This window comes from Peromyscus maniculatus, chromosome 23 (assembly GCF_049852395.1).
Source record: "Peromyscus maniculatus bairdii isolate BWxNUB_F1_BW_parent chromosome 23, HU_Pman_BW_mat_3.1, whole genome shotgun sequence".
Taxonomy (NCBI): Eukaryota; Metazoa; Chordata; class Mammalia; order Rodentia; family Cricetidae; genus Peromyscus; species Peromyscus maniculatus.
Window position 1 is genome coordinate 15,537,932 of NC_134874.1, and position 16,111 is coordinate 15,554,042.

The 16,111-nt window shown below is 44.3% G+C and overlaps 1 protein-coding gene and 1 long non-coding RNA gene across 2 annotated transcripts in view; one reads left to right on the top strand and one right to left on the bottom strand.

Annotated features, from left to right (window-relative positions):
• The window catches only part of Hcar1 (hydroxycarboxylic acid receptor 1), a 2,267-nt gene extending 5 nt beyond the window's left edge, over nucleotides 1-2,262 (bottom strand). Inside the window, exons 1-2 of the mRNA XM_042268274.2 lie at nucleotides 707-2,262; nucleotides 1-70 (exon numbers count right to left, since the gene is read on the bottom strand). The exon at nucleotides 1-70 is cut by the window's left edge and continues 5 nt beyond it. Of these exons, the coding sequence (XP_042124208.2) occupies nucleotides 61-70; nucleotides 707-1,788 (1,092 nt within the window). The 5' untranslated portion in view covers nucleotides 1,789-2,262 and the 3' untranslated portion in view covers nucleotides 1-60. The remainder of the gene's footprint in view (nucleotides 71-706) is intronic.
• Nucleotides 861-14,975, top strand: LOC121825415 (uncharacterized). The gene is made up of 4 exons (XR_013047515.1): nucleotides 861-984; nucleotides 10,294-10,482; nucleotides 13,318-13,466; nucleotides 14,497-14,975. It is a non-coding gene; the product is annotated as an uncharacterized LOC121825415 (long non-coding RNA).
• The last annotated feature ends 1,136 nt before the right edge of the window (nucleotides 14,976-16,111 follow it).

The following is a 16,111-nucleotide window of genomic DNA, read 5'->3' on the forward strand; positions in this document are numbered from 1 at the left end:
AACAACCATGCTTGAACTGGTGCGTCCCAATAAGGACTCCTGGCTTCAGGGCCCAGGATCTCAGCTTCCTCTGGAGAAGTTAGAGCAGTTAGATATGTCCCTCAGCATCTTTGAAATGCAAACAAAGCAAAACCAAACCACCTAAAATCAGAAAAATGCAGAGCTGGAAGGTTGGAATAGAGTCTTTTTGCTGTCTTCCTAGGCTACCTAGAAGTCCAAACACTGAAAAGGAAATTTTTGGTGACTCCCAGGGGAGATGAAAAACCGGCCAGAACCAAGCATCCTGATGTAAAGAGTCTGCTCAGCTGGAAATAAGTGTATTGACTTAGTCCAGTTTCTACTTTTTTTTTCTTCCAGTCCAGGAAATACTGACAAGTTATCAAGTTCATTAACTCTCTCAGAGCAAGAACAAGACCCAGAAACACTCATACCTATTTTCTCAGCCAAGTACAATGATACAGGCTCTGAACAGTTCCTAACCCAACACACATTTTCCTTCACACACACATACACACACACACACACACCCCGTCCCCTCACCATAGCAATCAGAGTTCTGGCACACAACCAACCCACTTCAAGCACCTTCTAGAAAAGGTGGAATGATGTGGATTTCATTTCCATCTGAGTGACGGACAGACAGACACCGCTGAGACAGGGTGGTGACATTGTTGAAGTCCCCCCCCCCCCCATCCATTTAACTCACAGTTGCCCATCCTTCTGCCTGGCTCTTGGGCTGTTTGTCTTAGTGCCGTTGAACACACTTGGAGATCCCACTGTCTGTCTGATGGCCTTTAGGGAGCTGTTTGCCCCATCGATGGAACACTTACGACAGAGGGTGGAAATTGGCATCTCTTCTGGCCTCTGTGTCTTCGAGCGCCCTGGGCGTTTGGGTCTCAGACCGCAGATTGTGAGCTTGGTATAGAATTTGGAGTAGGAGGGGCTTGAGAAATAATAGACGAGAGGATCCAGCATGCTGTTCAGGTAGGTGAAGCTGAGGGTGACGTGGAGGGCTGTGTGGACAGAGGGGTCACAGGCGCTGGAGGGCACCGTCCAGAGGAAGTAGAGCCTGGCCAACACGCTGGGCAGGTAACACGTGATGAACACAACAGCCACCACCGTGATGAACCGGGTGGCCCTCTTTATTCGAGCCTGTCCGGCCAGCTGCTGCCTCTGCCTCAGGCTCCAGACGACTTGGAAGGAGCAAAACAAGATGATGGCTAGCGGCAGGAAGAACTCCAGCTGGAACATGATGTCATGCCACCCGTTGGCGGACTCCATGATGAAGCTCTCACAAGATGACCCCGTCTCCTGCGCACACAGGTGACTCTCCATGAGAAGATACACAGTCCCCAGGATGACCAAAGTCCAGAGCACGCAGGCGGCGGCGGCCGCTGTCCGACTGGATATGGCGTTCATCGTATGGTGGGGGTGGACCACTTTGAAATACCTGTCGGCAGCCACCACCGTGAGGAAGACAATGCTCCCGGCCCTATTCATGGCCAGCATGAAGAGGACCAGGCGACAGGGAATATCCCCAAAAATCCAGTGTCTGTGTCTGAGGTAATAGTCTGTCCGTAAGGGCAGGCTGATCATGAGGAGAAAATCAGCCACAGCCAAGTTGAAAAGGTAAATAGTACTTGGCTTCCAGGCCTTCACGTGAATGCAGAAACCACACAGCGCTATCCCGTTGCCCAGGGCACCAAGCACGAAGGCCAGGATGAGTAGCGGCGGCATCACCTGGGAGATGGGGTCCCCCTCGATGAGACAGCATGACCCGTTGTCCATGGCAGTCGGAGAGCGGACGCGTGTCCTCAGGTGGCCAGCACAGAGGCACAGACGCCTATCTGAACACTACCACTCCCCCAGCGGCTGGGCCTCCAACCTCATCACCCTGGGATGCAGACGCTAACCCCCACAAGAGAAACTTCAGCCAGGAAATGATAGCCTGGAGCAGGTCCTTTCTCTTCCTCAGCAACCTGGATCACAAGCTCCGTGTTCCCGGCAGGGGTGAAGACTTTGGCTTGGCCAGGCTCTGAGGTGCAAGCCGTTTTCCATAAGTGCGCATTTCTGGGATGCAGCTCTGGGGCCCGATGGGATGCATGCTGCAGAGGAATGGCGGGACCCAGCCCTGGGGATGATTTTTCTTTTCTGCTTTTGTCTTGTCCCCACAGCCTGCTACAGAGTGCTCAGAGCTGCCCAGAAAGCTTGAGGGAAAAAAAAAAAAAAAGCTTGTTTGCCCTCCCTCCTGGTGGAGAAATCTAAACATTTCCTGGAGTCATTCTGGGCCTCTGCCTAACTGTTTTCCTCCCTAACCTTTGCCTGACTGCCCCGGCCTTCCCAGTCCCCTGGGACACTCCCCTGCAGTGCCAGAGAGAGGAGACTGTGCTCTGCAACCTCTCAGGGCCGCGTCCTGTGCCCACACCCAGAAATACAGCTTGCAACAGTCGGGAGGGTCTGCAGAGACACGAAGTACTAAAACATGACGTCCTTCAGGAATCAGAAACATTCTTCCTGGGCTGAAGGTGTAGCTCAGAGAGGGTGTGCAAAACTCTGGGCTCTATTTCTATTGCCAATCCTTCTCAAGAGATGCTCAGATTGTACGAGCATTGTACCTTTCCCCTTCTGTCTCCATGAGGCAGCCCCTTCCGTAGGAGCCGGTCCGTGCTCTGCTGGGAAGCAGAACTTAGTTACTTTTTGCTACTTAGTTACATTTGGCTCCGTTTCCCAAGGGTGGCTCAGAAGCACCAAACATCACGGTCTAGTGTGTTAGTGGGGGTGAGCGAGGCATGGGGTGGTTGCTTAAGGAGTTGATTTCTAAAATAATCACGGGCAAAATGAGACTGCTTGAAAAACTGCTAAAATGTCCTTCCGGTCCTTTGGCTTGAGAGAGTGTCCATCTGCCCTGCGCCTTTCCCAATTTAGGAAGGGTCGGGAGGGGAGTGAATTGAAAGAATGCGCAAGTTCATTCTTCTACTTGCTGATGAAAGCTAGATTTGAGCGGGATGTGGTGGTGCAGGCCGGGAAAACACACACACACACACACACACACACACACACACACACACACACACACACATTTTTAAATAAAGATTTATTTGATTATTTTACTTATGTGTCAGTGCTCATGGAAGCCAGAAGAGGGTGTTGGATCCTCTGAGCTGGAATCACAGGTGGTTGATGAACCTGGGTCCTCTGGAAGGAAGGACAGGAGATGCTCTTAACCATTGAGCCATGTCCACACCACCACCCTTTTTCTTTCTTTCTTTCTTTCTTTCTTTCTTTCTTTCTTTCTTTCTTTCTTTCTTTCTTTCTTTCTTCCTTCCTTCCTTCCTTCCTTCCTTCCATTCTTTCTTCCTTTCTTTCTTTCTTTCTTTCTTTCTTTCTTTCTTTCTTTCTTTCTTTCTTTCTCTCTCTCTTTTTCTTTCTTTCTTCCTTCCTTCCCTCCCTCTTTCTCTCTCTCTTTCTCTCTTTCTTTCTCTCTCTTTTTCTTTCTTTCTTTCTCTCTCTCTTTCTTTCTTTCTTCCTTCCTTCCATTCTTTCTTCCTTCCTTCCTTTCTTTCTCTCTCTCTTTTTCTTTCTTTCTTTCTCTCTCTTTTTCTTTCTTCCTTCCTTCCTTCCCTCCCTCTTTCTCTCTTTCTCTCTTTCTTTCTTTCTTTCTCTCTCTTTTTCTTTCTTTCTCTCTCTCTTTCTTCCTTCCTTCCTTCCTTCCCTCCCTCCCTCTTTCTCTCTTTCTCTCTCTCTCTTTCTTTCTTTCTTAGAACCAGTCTCAAGTGGCCCAGGTTGGTTTTGAACTTGCTCTGTAGCTGAAGAGGTCCTTGAATTCCACGTCTTCCACCTCCCAAGTACTGAAATTAAAGGGTGGAGTCACTAACTGGCTGGAATCTCCTTTCTTATCTCCACCTCCTCTTTTTCTTCCCCCTCTCCTCCACCCCTCCTTTCCCTAGTCTTTCCTCCCTCTCTCCCTCTTTCTCTTCCTCACTCCATCCCTCCTCAATTCTTCCAGGTAGGATCCCTGTAGAGCCCTGGCTTCCCCTGAACTCTTCATCCTTGAGTGTCACCGTGCCAGGTGCTTACATTTTCCCAACTCCAAATCAGCCCCATGGACCCCCCCACTGCAGCTCCATCACAAACTCCATCACCTTCCATGGATCTCCTACTGCAGCTCTATCACAGACTCCATCACCTTCCATGTATCCACTGCAGCTCCATCACAGACACCATCACCCTCCATGGGTCCCCAATGCAGCTCCATCACAGAGTCCATCACCTTCCATGTATCCACTGCAGCTCCATCACAGACTCCATCACCCTCCATGGATCTCCCACTGCAGCTCCATCACAGACTCCATCACCCTCCATGGATCTCCCACTGCAGCTCCATCACTTGACTCCATCACCTGATCAAATGAAAGGCATTTTTGTTAGTCTTATAAGTTAGTTTAGATTGAAAGGCCAACTGTTTGATGAACTATCACCTCTCCTAATCAAGAAGTCTCTCCTGTTCAAATCTGATCTTTATCAATTTTGATGGTGTCCAGAGCTTTTCTTCTCCTGAGGAAACAAAAACAAAAATCTCTTCCCTAGTGTAACACATCTCCTGGTTTCCATTCTGAGGTCAACACATCCTTAAAGTATGCAGGCTGATTTAATTTAGCAGGGTTTTTTTTTTTTCCTATTATCCATTGTCTGTCTTCAGCTGTTGTTCCTTTCTCATTAGCATTTAAAAAATTTAAAAGTAATAAAGCATTGTGTAATCTGTCTCTGGGGGTCTCTATTACCCCTTCCTGTTTATCATGCATATCTTTTAAAGTACGATTATATCTTTCTATAAATGCTTGTCTTGTAGGATTGTATGGTATACCTGTAATATGCTTTACATGGTAATACACAGAAAATGTAAAATGCAAAAAACTGTTTCATTTTGCTAGAGGCATATGCTGGAGTATTGTCAGTCTTAATTTGTATAGATAGCCCCATAATGGCCATAACTTCTATAAATGTGTGATTACAGAATCAGCCTTTTCAGAACTCAAGCAGTTGCCCATTGAAATCCTGAATATATATTTACGGTATGGTGCACATACTTTAATTTTCAAATCTCTGCAAAATGAAACATATCCATTTGCCAAATGTCATTTCTTTGAGTACTCTTTGGGTTACTTCCTACAGATAAAGGAGTTTGTTTATACAAAGTACAAGTAGGACATTTCCTTATAATTACCTTGGCTTGTTGCCAAGTGATAGAAAAATCTTTCTTCAAACCTTTACTGTTAACATGTTTCTTATGAAAATTTTCTTGGGAAAATCTAATAATACCATGAGAATAGTATATAATTCTGACTTTTGAACAGAATTATAAGGGTTTTGAGCTGTTTTACTTAAATTTACTGACTTATAACCTGCTTTTCCTGATTTATCTTCATGAGTATAAAATGTAGGGGGTCCAGAAATAGGTTTTTCCCATACAATGTGGGGAAGAATCCAATTTAATTCTTTCCACAAACTGAAGTCTCTTGCTTTTGGGATTTCTGTTGCTAATCTCTCCCAAGAAATTATTGCAAGCTCTTTGCCAATATTCATTTTCTGCCCATAATGATGCAATTTCATCATTAGCAAAAGGTACCACAGTTTTGGTTGGGTCTATTCCTGATAATTGACAAAGTCTCAGTTTCCCTTTCAGAATCAATTCAGAAACCTTTTCTACATAGGCCTTTAATGTTTTACTCAGCTTGTGTGGTAAAATTATCCATTCTAAGATATTATCTTCTCTCTGTATAAGAGTTCCTGTAGAAGAATAAGTAGAAAGTAGTATGACCAGGATACAATCAAGCTCTGGATCCAAACAATTCACATGTGCACCCTTTAATTTCTCTTTTACTAAAGCCAATTTTCTCTCAGTCTCAGCTGATAATTTTTCTTAGACTATTTAAATCCTTATCGCTTGGTAAAGTTTAAAATAAATTACTTAACTCTTGAGTTGTCAATCCAATTGTGTGCCGTAGTCAGTTGCTATCTCCCAGCAATTTTTGAAAATCATTAAAAGTTTGTAATTGATCTCTCCTGATTTGTACTTTCTGTGGTTGAAATTTTTGTAAACCTATCTTATATCCTGGGTAATTAATAGAATCTCTTTGTATTTTTCGGGGGCAATTTGTAATCCCCAACAAGGCAAAATTTTCTTTACCTCTTCAAACATTTTTTTAAGGTATTTGAGTCTGAATCTGCTTAGTAAGATATCATCCATATAATGGTAAATTATAGGTTGAGGAAACTGTTTATTAATTATTTCCAGTGGCTGTTGAACAAAATATTTACACAAGGTGGGACTGTTTAACAATCCTTGTGGAAGAACTTTCCACTGATCCCTTTTAAGAGGCTGGGAAGGCAAATTTTTCTCTATCCTGTTCTTGTAAAGGTATAGTAATGTTGCTGGATACTAATGGTTCCCTTGGAGGAGAGGGTGTAGTGTCAACAACACAGACACCAGGAGTCAGTTGCAGGCAAACAGCAAACTTGTTTATTCAACAACGGGGAAGGCCTTATATACCCTCCTCCCAGCACCCAACCTGTGTCCCAATCTGGTGGCATTTTGTGGTCATCCCTCCTCAGTGGCTGAGCACCATCTGGAACTCTGACAGTGGCCAGGAACTCTGACAGCACTTGTTGCTAGGCCCTCAGGCAGACTCCAAGTTGGCTATAAGGAAGTATGTTATGTTCATGCCTTAGCAACTGGTTTGAGCCAATTTCCTTTACCGTATGGGCCTGTCCTACTACATAGTAAGAAAGCATTTTGTTTAAATCAATCATTATAATAGACCATCATTTAGGTAATAGAGAAGGCAAGGGAATTCCATGGTTGTAAAAAACCCATTGGCTGGATCACCTTATGAATAGCTCTTAGATCTGTTACCATTTTCCCTTTTCCAGATTTCTTTTTTTTTTTTTTTTTTTTTTTTGGTTTTTTTCGAGACAGGGTTTCTCTGTGTAGCTTTGCTTTGCGCCTTTCCTGGAACTCACTTGGTAGCCCAGGCTGGCCTCGAACTCACAGAGATCCGCCTGGCTCTGCCTCCCGAGTGCTGGGATTAAAGGCGTGCGCCACCACCGCCCGGCTCCAGATTTCTTTTTAATGACAAATACAGGAGAATTCCAAGGTCTGGTTGATTCTTTAATATGTTGAGAATTTAGCTGCTCCTGTATCAGCTGTTCCAGTGCCTGTAATTTTTCTGATGTCATAGGTCATTTTTCCACCTACATACATTCGTCAGTTAACCATTTTAAAGGTAGGACTGTTGGTACCTTTGAAAGACCAACAGCTGCTGTGCCCTGCTTATGTACAACCTGAATGGTCAGTGACTGTTCTTGATAATACCTTTTAATATTTCCCTCAGAAGTGTACATTAGTTTATGGTTTGTTTCTGAGATTGGAGGAATGTTAATCTGTGTTTTCCATTGTTGTAATAAATCATGTCCCCATAAATTCATTGCTATCTTATGGCTTTAATTTTCCTACCTGTCCTTCTGGCCCTATATACTCAACCCATCTTGCACTGTTTTTATCTGAGATAAAGTTCCAGTCCCTAGAAGCTGAATATTTACCTCCTGAATCTGGATGCCAAGATTTTGGTGAAAGTATTGTTACACCTGCACCTGTATCTAGTAAACCTTCAACCACAATGGCATTTATTTGTATTTTTAGCTTTGCTCTTTGATCATTTGTAGAAGTTTGCTAAAATTGCTGTTTTATGGTCTATCCTGAAATTTTTGTTTTATCTACTGAAGCTGTTCTGTCATCCAGAGCAGTATGGTTTTTCACAACAGGCATTAAGTCTTCGAATTCCTCTGTGGAGGAGTTTCCCCAGAGCTGACAGGGAACAGTTGAACCAAATTTGATGTGGGAGCCAGCAAGAGGCCCCCTAAGGCATTCCTAATAGCAAAGGGTTATCTTGCCTGTCCTGTGTTGATCTGCATTCATTAGTCCAATGCCAGCCTTTGCCATACCTTCTACATATTCTGGGGCCTTCTGTTTGGATTATCTCTAGAAAAAAACATTGCTTCTAGGAATGCCTTGCCTACATCCCTTTTCAAATGACCTGGTTTGCCACAATTAAAACATCTAACCTTTTGATTTTTCTTAAAATTTTTAGGAATCACTTCTCTTATCCAAGTATCATAAGTGTGAGATCCAATAACAGCTGTATTTCTAATCCATTCATCTATGGGTGTTTTTCTTCCCTTTAAAGGCCTGATCCTCCTTTTGCATTCTGAATTAGCATTTTCAAAAGCCAAAGATTCAATTAATATTTGTCTATATTCTGGATCTGATATCATTCTACTTGCAACTGAAGTCAATCTTTATTAAAAAAATCAGTGAAGGCTTGTTTTGGGTCTTGTATCATTTTAGTAAATGACTCAGTCCTCTTTCCTAATTCTTCAACCCTGACCCAAGCATTCAAAGCTGCTGTATGGCACAGAGCCAAGGTGTGATCATCACATGTAATTTGTCTTTGCAAATCGGCATACTCACCTTCACTGAGAAGCTGTTCTTGGGAAATTTCCGTACCTCTAGCCCTACTTCATGGTTCTCTGACTCTAGCTTCCTCTCTCCACCATGTTTTCCATTATAACTGAGGACCAGCTTCCAATACTGCTGTAGCTAAATCTTTTCAGTCTTGTGGAATAATTCTGTTCTGAGTTTCTCATGAATTTAACATTAATTTAACATCTACTTCACAAAGGGTAAATGCATACCATATGAAACTACTGCTTCCTTAAATCTCTTCAAATCTAACATTTCTCCAGGATTCCAGTTAAGTTCTGCATAGCCTTGGGGATGTCTATCATCTGGTGGTTGTTCTTGTATGATAACTGGATAAATTAAGGTTGATTTTCTGATAACCTTGGGCTGCTCCTCTTTGGTTTCATAATGCAATGGTGTGGTAGGTTCTGCTCTAATCTCCTCTGTCTGTGTTTCATTAGTAGGTCTTTCTAAAGATTGCATCTTATACATTTTTTTTTTTTGTATTTGGCATCGATATCAAACCACTTTTTAAAAGATAGAACGTGAAATACCCAAACTGATAATGATTATAATCGACATTATGTCAATCCCAGCTAAGCTGATAATCCATTCATTTAATTTTCAAAGTATCAATTGTTGAAGCATACAGAGACCTAACTCCATGCATCTTTTTTTTTTTTTTTTGGTTTTTCAAGACAGGGTTTCTCTGTGTAGCTTTGTGCCTTTCCTGGAGCTCACTTGGTAGCCCAGGCTGGCCTCGAAGTCACAGAGATCCGCCTGCTTCTGCCTCCCGAGTGCTGGGATTAAAGGCGTGCGCCGCCGCCGCCGCCGCCGCCGCCGCCGCCGCCGCCACCACCACCACCGCCCGGCTTGCATTTTTTTTTTTTTCATGCATCTTAATATTGTTCCCCATTCTTAACATGGGGAAAATGTTTTTGTTTGTTTTTTTTTAAATTAATTTCCCCTTTAAGATTTCCCAGGCGAGCCGGGCGGTGGTGGCGCACGCCTTTAATCCCAGCACTCGGGAGGCAGAGCCAGGCAGATCTCTGTGACTTCGAGGCCAGCCTGGGCTACAGAGCAAGATCCAGGAAAGGTACCAAAGCTACACAGAGAAACCTTGTCTCAAAAAAACAAAAAAGAAAAAAAGAAAAAACTCAGGGGTCAGATATTGGGGTAAGAACCTGAATGAACAGAGAAGTGGCAAAGAAGCAACCAGCGACTGCCTCTCTCTCCTTCCTTGATCCGAAAAGGCTGAGAATCTTTCTAAGCCCCATCCTACCATTTACTGTGTCTCTCTCTATGTCCTTGGTCCTCCAAAACCTCTATGGCTGAATTTGGTCAGCTATTAGCTAGCTCTGCCATCTGACTCAAAGTGAAATTTATTGGCAATTTTGGGAGTAACAGTGTGATCGAAACATCCCACAACAGCCTGGCGGCAGTGACATACACAGCGAAACCCTGTCTCGGAAAAAAATAAAAACTCGAAAAGAACCCACAACAGGTTTTTTTCAGTTTGGAGACACCATCTTTTTTTTTTTTTTTTTGGTTTTTCGAGACAGGGTTTCTCTGTGTAGCTTTGCGCCTTTCCTGGAACTCGCTTTGGAGACCAGGCTGGCCTCGAACTCACAAAGATCCGCCTGCCTCTGCCTCCCGAGTGCTGGGATTAAAGGCATGCGCCGCCACCGCCCGGCGGACACCATCTTTTTTGATAGTTAAAGCTGACCTGGACTCCACTGTACCTCAAACTCATGGCAATCTTCTTCCTGCCCCAGACTCCTCAGCTCCAGGGTTGCAAGCATGAGCCGCTGCACCGTGTCTACCTTCTCAGAAAATTGGAAGATCCGCCACACTGGATCAGTATTCCCACACAGCAACAGCCCACAGGAGCCGAGAGCAGCCATCAGCCCACCCTACCCGGGACCTGAGTTCTGGGGTTTGCCACAGTCCCCACCTGACATCTGGTTGGTCTCCTTCCTTTATGTCCCTGGTCTCGGTGGGCTTTTGTCCTCTCTGCTCTAGGCTACAGTTCACATTTCTTGGGTTAATCAGAAGGTTCTTCTTCCTGGGCAGTTCTGCCTGCCTCTCTTTTTCAGTGTCAATCTTCTGCTACTTTTCTAGCATCCCACCCCTGGTTAGTCCCATCATTTCTAATAGATAAATGAAGCCACCAAAGACTTAAATCTAGTTTCCGCGCTCCTCCGGAAGCTCTTTAAAGATAAATTCTATGTGCTTGGCAGATGAGGCATAAAATAAGGACCTTATAAGTAATTTTTTTTTTTTTTTGGTTTTTTTGAGACAGGGTTTCTCTGTGTAGCTTTGCACCTTTCCTGGATCTCTCTGTGTAGACCAGGCTGGCCTCGAACTCACAAAGATCTGCCTGCCTCTGCCTCCTGAGTGCTGGGATTAATGGCATGTGCCACCACCGCCTGGCTAGTAATTTTTTTGAAGGATTTGTTAAGTTTTATTTATTGTATGTGTATGAGTGTGTGCCTGAGTGTATGTATGTACATCACATTTGTGAAGGAGCTGACAGAGATCAGAAACAAGTACCGAAGTTAGTGCAGAGGATCCAGGTTCAGTTCCCAGCACACCACTTGGTGGCTTCATGACCTCCTCCAACTCCGGCTTTGGGAGTTCCAATACCTCTGACCTTCCCCTGCAGTTACATGCACACACCCACACAGAGACACACACAGGCACAGACACACACAATTAAAAAGAAATTTTAAAATGAATATTTAGAACAGGACATTGTGGCACACTCCTTCAATTTTAGTCTTCAGGAGGCAGATGCATATGATCTCTGGGAGTTCCAGATCAGCCCGGGCTACATAATGAAACTGTGTCAAACTTTTTTTATTTCCACTATTTTGAAGTGTGTGTGTGTGTGTGTGTGTGTGTGTGTGTGTGTGTCTGGATATGCGCACATGAGTGCAAGTGCCCATGGAGGCCAGCAGAGGGCATCTGATCCCCTGTAGCTGAACCTGTGAATCATCTTTCAACCCCCCAGCTTCTTTTAATGTTAGGTAAGAATTCCAGTGCTGGGACAAAATAGAAGCTTCAAAACTGCTTAGTTGTGGAGACCCACGGAGGCTATGTAGTGAGACCTTACTCAGAGTCAGAGAATCTGAGCTTGCTTTACTCAGCAGGGCTGCATAAGGGGATGATTTGACCACAGGCATGGTTACCAGGTGTTTTCAAGGGTCTACACTTGGCTGTACAGTGTGCTTTGATCTTGCAAGGGAGAGGTTTTTTGCTTCTCTCCTCAGCATATTATAAAAAGCCCTTTTGACTAAACCTCTGGGCGACTGGTTATCGACCCAGGCCCTCCCGAAGCTATCTTGGATCTCTGTCTTTCTCTTCATTGTCGAGGTGTATCTTTCTACCTAATATTTCCTCATTTCTCTCTCCTCCACCCAAAAACCCTTTGAAAGGTAGGAGCAGGTCGGAGATGGACTCCCACAGACTCTCACATTTAGTGAATGAGCTGGGCTTGGTGGTATGGCCCTTTAACCCCAGGGTTCAGGAAGCTTAGGCAAGAGAATCTCTGTGAGTTCAAGGCCAGCCAGGTCTATATAGTTAGTTCTAGGACAGCTAGGACTACACAGCCAGACCCTGTCTAAAAACAACAACAACAACAAAAACACCAAAATACTTAGTGAATGCATCCCTGAGGTATTTTTCTTGGTGCTTTGGGACATCTCAATAGACACACAATGTCTGGAGGAGAATGTAGCAGGGAAATAGTCCATGAGCATACCTAACAATAATAAAAAGCAACAGGAGCTGTACATGCTAGCTCATGCCTCTAGTTCCAGCACTTGGTGGGCTGAGGCAGAAGGATTACTATAAATTCACGTCCAGCTTAGGATTTTCAGTGGGGTGAGTAGTTAGTTGTCTTAGTTATGATTCTATTACTGTGAAGAGACGCCATGACTGAGGCAACTTATGGAAGAAATCATTTAGTTGGGTGTTTGCCTACAGTTTCTGAGAGTGAGTCTGTGATCCTCAAGGGAGAGAAGGTAGCAGCGGGCAGGTGAGCAGGATGCAGGAGAAGCAGCTGAGAGCTCACATCTGATCTGCAAGTTACAGGCAGAGAGAGAGTCATGGGCCTAGCATGAGTTTGAAACCTCAAAGCCTCACCTCCCAGTGACACACCTCCTCCAACAAGGCCACACCTCCTAATCCTTCCCAAACAGTTCAGCCAACTGGGGACCAAACATTTTAACATATTAGCCATTCTCCTTCAAACCACCACTACAGTAGTCTAAGATAATATTTCCTAAGTGTGGTAGATCCACCAGAGATAATAGGAAAAATGAGCCAAGGAGTCATAGGACAAATTATTTTATTAGTTATGAACTTAATGGGAGTTAGGAAATTGAAGTTGATACCTTGGATTACATGAAGAGCTTAGGAGGATGGAGAGAACTGTTAGAATCTCCAGCGGAAGAAAAGAAGGAACTAGTTTTTGAATGTTTGTTTTTTGAGGCAGGGTCTCATTATGTAGCTCTGGCTGGACTTGAACTCACAGAAACTGCCCACCACCTCAGCCTCCCAAGGGCTGGTATTAAAAGCATGTGCCACCATGTCTGGCTGAGAAAAGTTTAAGAAGCTTTCCTGTACAGGGCGCTTAGGAGGTATCACATCCCTCAACTCCAGAGTCTTCTGGGAATCGCCTTTAGGCTGTGCCTCTTCCACGAACAATTCTACCGCCCCCACACACACTCACACGCCCACACACGTGTGCACACCACGCAGGGATGTAATGATGCTTTTCTTATGTGGCTTACCAGAACCTCCAGAGCCCAACATGTGGAATGCAGAAAACACACAGCCAATTTATCTTCAGTGACTGAGGAAGCCAATGATGGCAGACCTGGCCAGTCCACTTGTTGCCCTGGCTGAGAGGACACCGTACTGAGCAGGAAGAAAGCATGGAAAGGTCTTGAAACCTGCCAGGCTGGTCTAGGGTCATCTCGGGGGCTCTCACATCCTTTGGCGCCGCCTACACTGGCGCTTGCATAAGTTGGCGTTCCATTTTATCAGTGACCAGGGCAGGAAGTGCGATTCCCAGTGGGGCTACCTAGTAATGGGTGGTGGGAGGAGATGTGTGAATTCAGGGACCCTGCTTCCCTAAAACTCCTTCCCCAGCTGTGGGTGGAGTGTGTGCTGTCTGAGTTCCCTATTCTGATGTAACTGCTTATCACATCTTGGCGACTGAAGTTAGGCTTTCCCAGCTCTGGAGGCCAGAAGGCTGAGAGCCAGGTGTCTGCCTTGAATACAAGCTGAATCAAATTCAGCTTGGATTCTGGAAGAGCAGTTTATACTCTTAACTACTAAGTCATCTCTCCAGCCGAATGTTTCTAAGAGAGAGAGAGAGAGAGAGAGAGAGAGAGAGAATCCCTATGTAGCCAAGGCTGGCTCAGCCTCCCATGTGGTGGGTAGTCTTTAAGTATAACTACCAAGACTCTTCCAGATAAAGTCATATTCACTAGAAATCAGGTTTCTAGAAATCAGTACAGGGGGCTGGAGAGATGACTCAATGGTTAAGAGCACTGGCTGTTCTTCCAGAGAACCCAGGTTCAATTCCCAGCACCCACATGGCAGCTCACAACTGTCCATGACTCCAGTTCTAGGGGGGCCCAATGCTTCCATATGGCCTCCACCCAGGACCACACATGCACATTATGTATAGACATATGTCCAGGCAAAATATTAAAAGTAAAAATAAAATAAATAAATAAATAATTTTTTAAAAAATAAAAAAATAATCAGTCAATCAGGGTGTGGATGTACATTTTAAGAGACTATTATAGTGTAGTGTCTTTTCAATGTCAGTGTTTGAGTACTGGGTTTCCTTTATACCCAAGTATTTCAAAATGTCTCTTTGGGAGGGAAGAAGAATTACTTGCTGAAATTAAGGCCTAAGTGTTTCATCATATTTTTTTTTTATTTGCTTGTGTCTTCTGCAGGTGACTTTGGCCCCGAGCTTAAAGCCGGGAGAAAGTTCTCCTAAGGTGAAAAGCCGAATTGCTTCACAGTGTGACTATGTGTCACCCTGATCTGTCACAGGTTCTGAAGGAAGTTCCCCGCCATTTCAAAATAAACGCTGAAAACTACAAAAACAAACAAACAAAAAACTACAATTGATGGATTCTTTGTACATATGAACCATAAAAAAAAAGTTTAAAAGAAGAGAGAAACTCTAGACTTAAGGAGATTTAAGAAACAGATTGATTGAAATCTGATTCCAAGTCCCAAGTTAAAAGTCAAAGACACTGGGCTGGAGAGATGGCTCAGGGGTTAAGAGCACTGACTGCTCTTCCAGAGGTCCTGGGTTCAATTCCCAGCACCCACATGGTGGCTCACAATGACCTGTAACTCTAGTTCCAGGGGATCATACACCCTCACACCAATGCACATAAAATAAAATTAAATAAATTATCCTTTTAAAAAAGGTCAAAGACATTAACAGAAGTATGGTTATTGACTGACAAGTTGAGAATATTAAGGAATTATTACTAGTTATGGGTAATAACGATACTTTGGTTACATTTAAAGAAAGAATCTTTATTTTAAAATTTTTTTAAATTTGCTTATTTATTTTTGTGTGTGTGGAGGAGGTGTGCATAATCGCTTGACACACTGTAGATGTAACCAGCCATCTTATTAAATAAGAAACACAGAAACAATGTAAAAGAGAAAGCCGAGAGGTCAGAGCTCAGAGCTAAAATCTCACCCTTCCACCTGCGGTGTCCCAGCTTCCCGAAAGAGAGCTACTTCCTGTGTGTAAGTCAATTTTCCAGTCATTCTGCCTTCTCATTGGTTGTAAACCCAAACACGTGACTGCCTCGTCACTGTCTGTATGTACCGCCCCCCCCCCCCCCCCCCCCCCCCGCCCAGGTCTTAAAGGCGTATGTCTCCAATGCTGGCTTTATCCCTGAACACACAGAGATCTATGGGGTTAAAGGCGTGTGCCACCACTGCCACACTCTGTCTATGGCTCTAATAGCTCTGACCCCCAGGCAACTTTATTTATTAACATACAATCAAAATCACATTTCAGTACAATTAGATTACAACCACAACACACTGAGGAGGTCCAGAGGACAACTTGAGGGAATCCATTCTCTCATTCCTCCACGTGGGTCCTAAAGGTTGCACTCGGGTCCTCAGTCGGGTTTGGCGGTGTTACCCACTGAACTATCCGGCCAGACTAAGAGTCCTTCTGTTTTACCAGGGACTGAATGTGGTGGCCCAGACCTGCAGTTCTAGCTCAGTGGTAGAGAGTTTGCTCAGCATGTGGAGGGCCCCGTGTTCCAGTCTCAGCACTGAAATAATAGCAGAAATAAAAGAAGCAAATGAGCTGGCTGTGGTGGCGCACGCCTTTAATCCCAGCACTCGGGAGGCAGAGCCAGGCAGACCTCTGTGAGTTCGAGGCCAGCCTGGTCTACAGAGCAAGATCCAGGACAGGCACCAAAGCTACACAGAGAAACCCTGTCTGGAAAAACAAAAAAGCAAACCAAACAAAACAAAACAAGACAAAAAGAAAAGCAAATGGCCACTGAGGTGTCTCAGAGGGCAAAG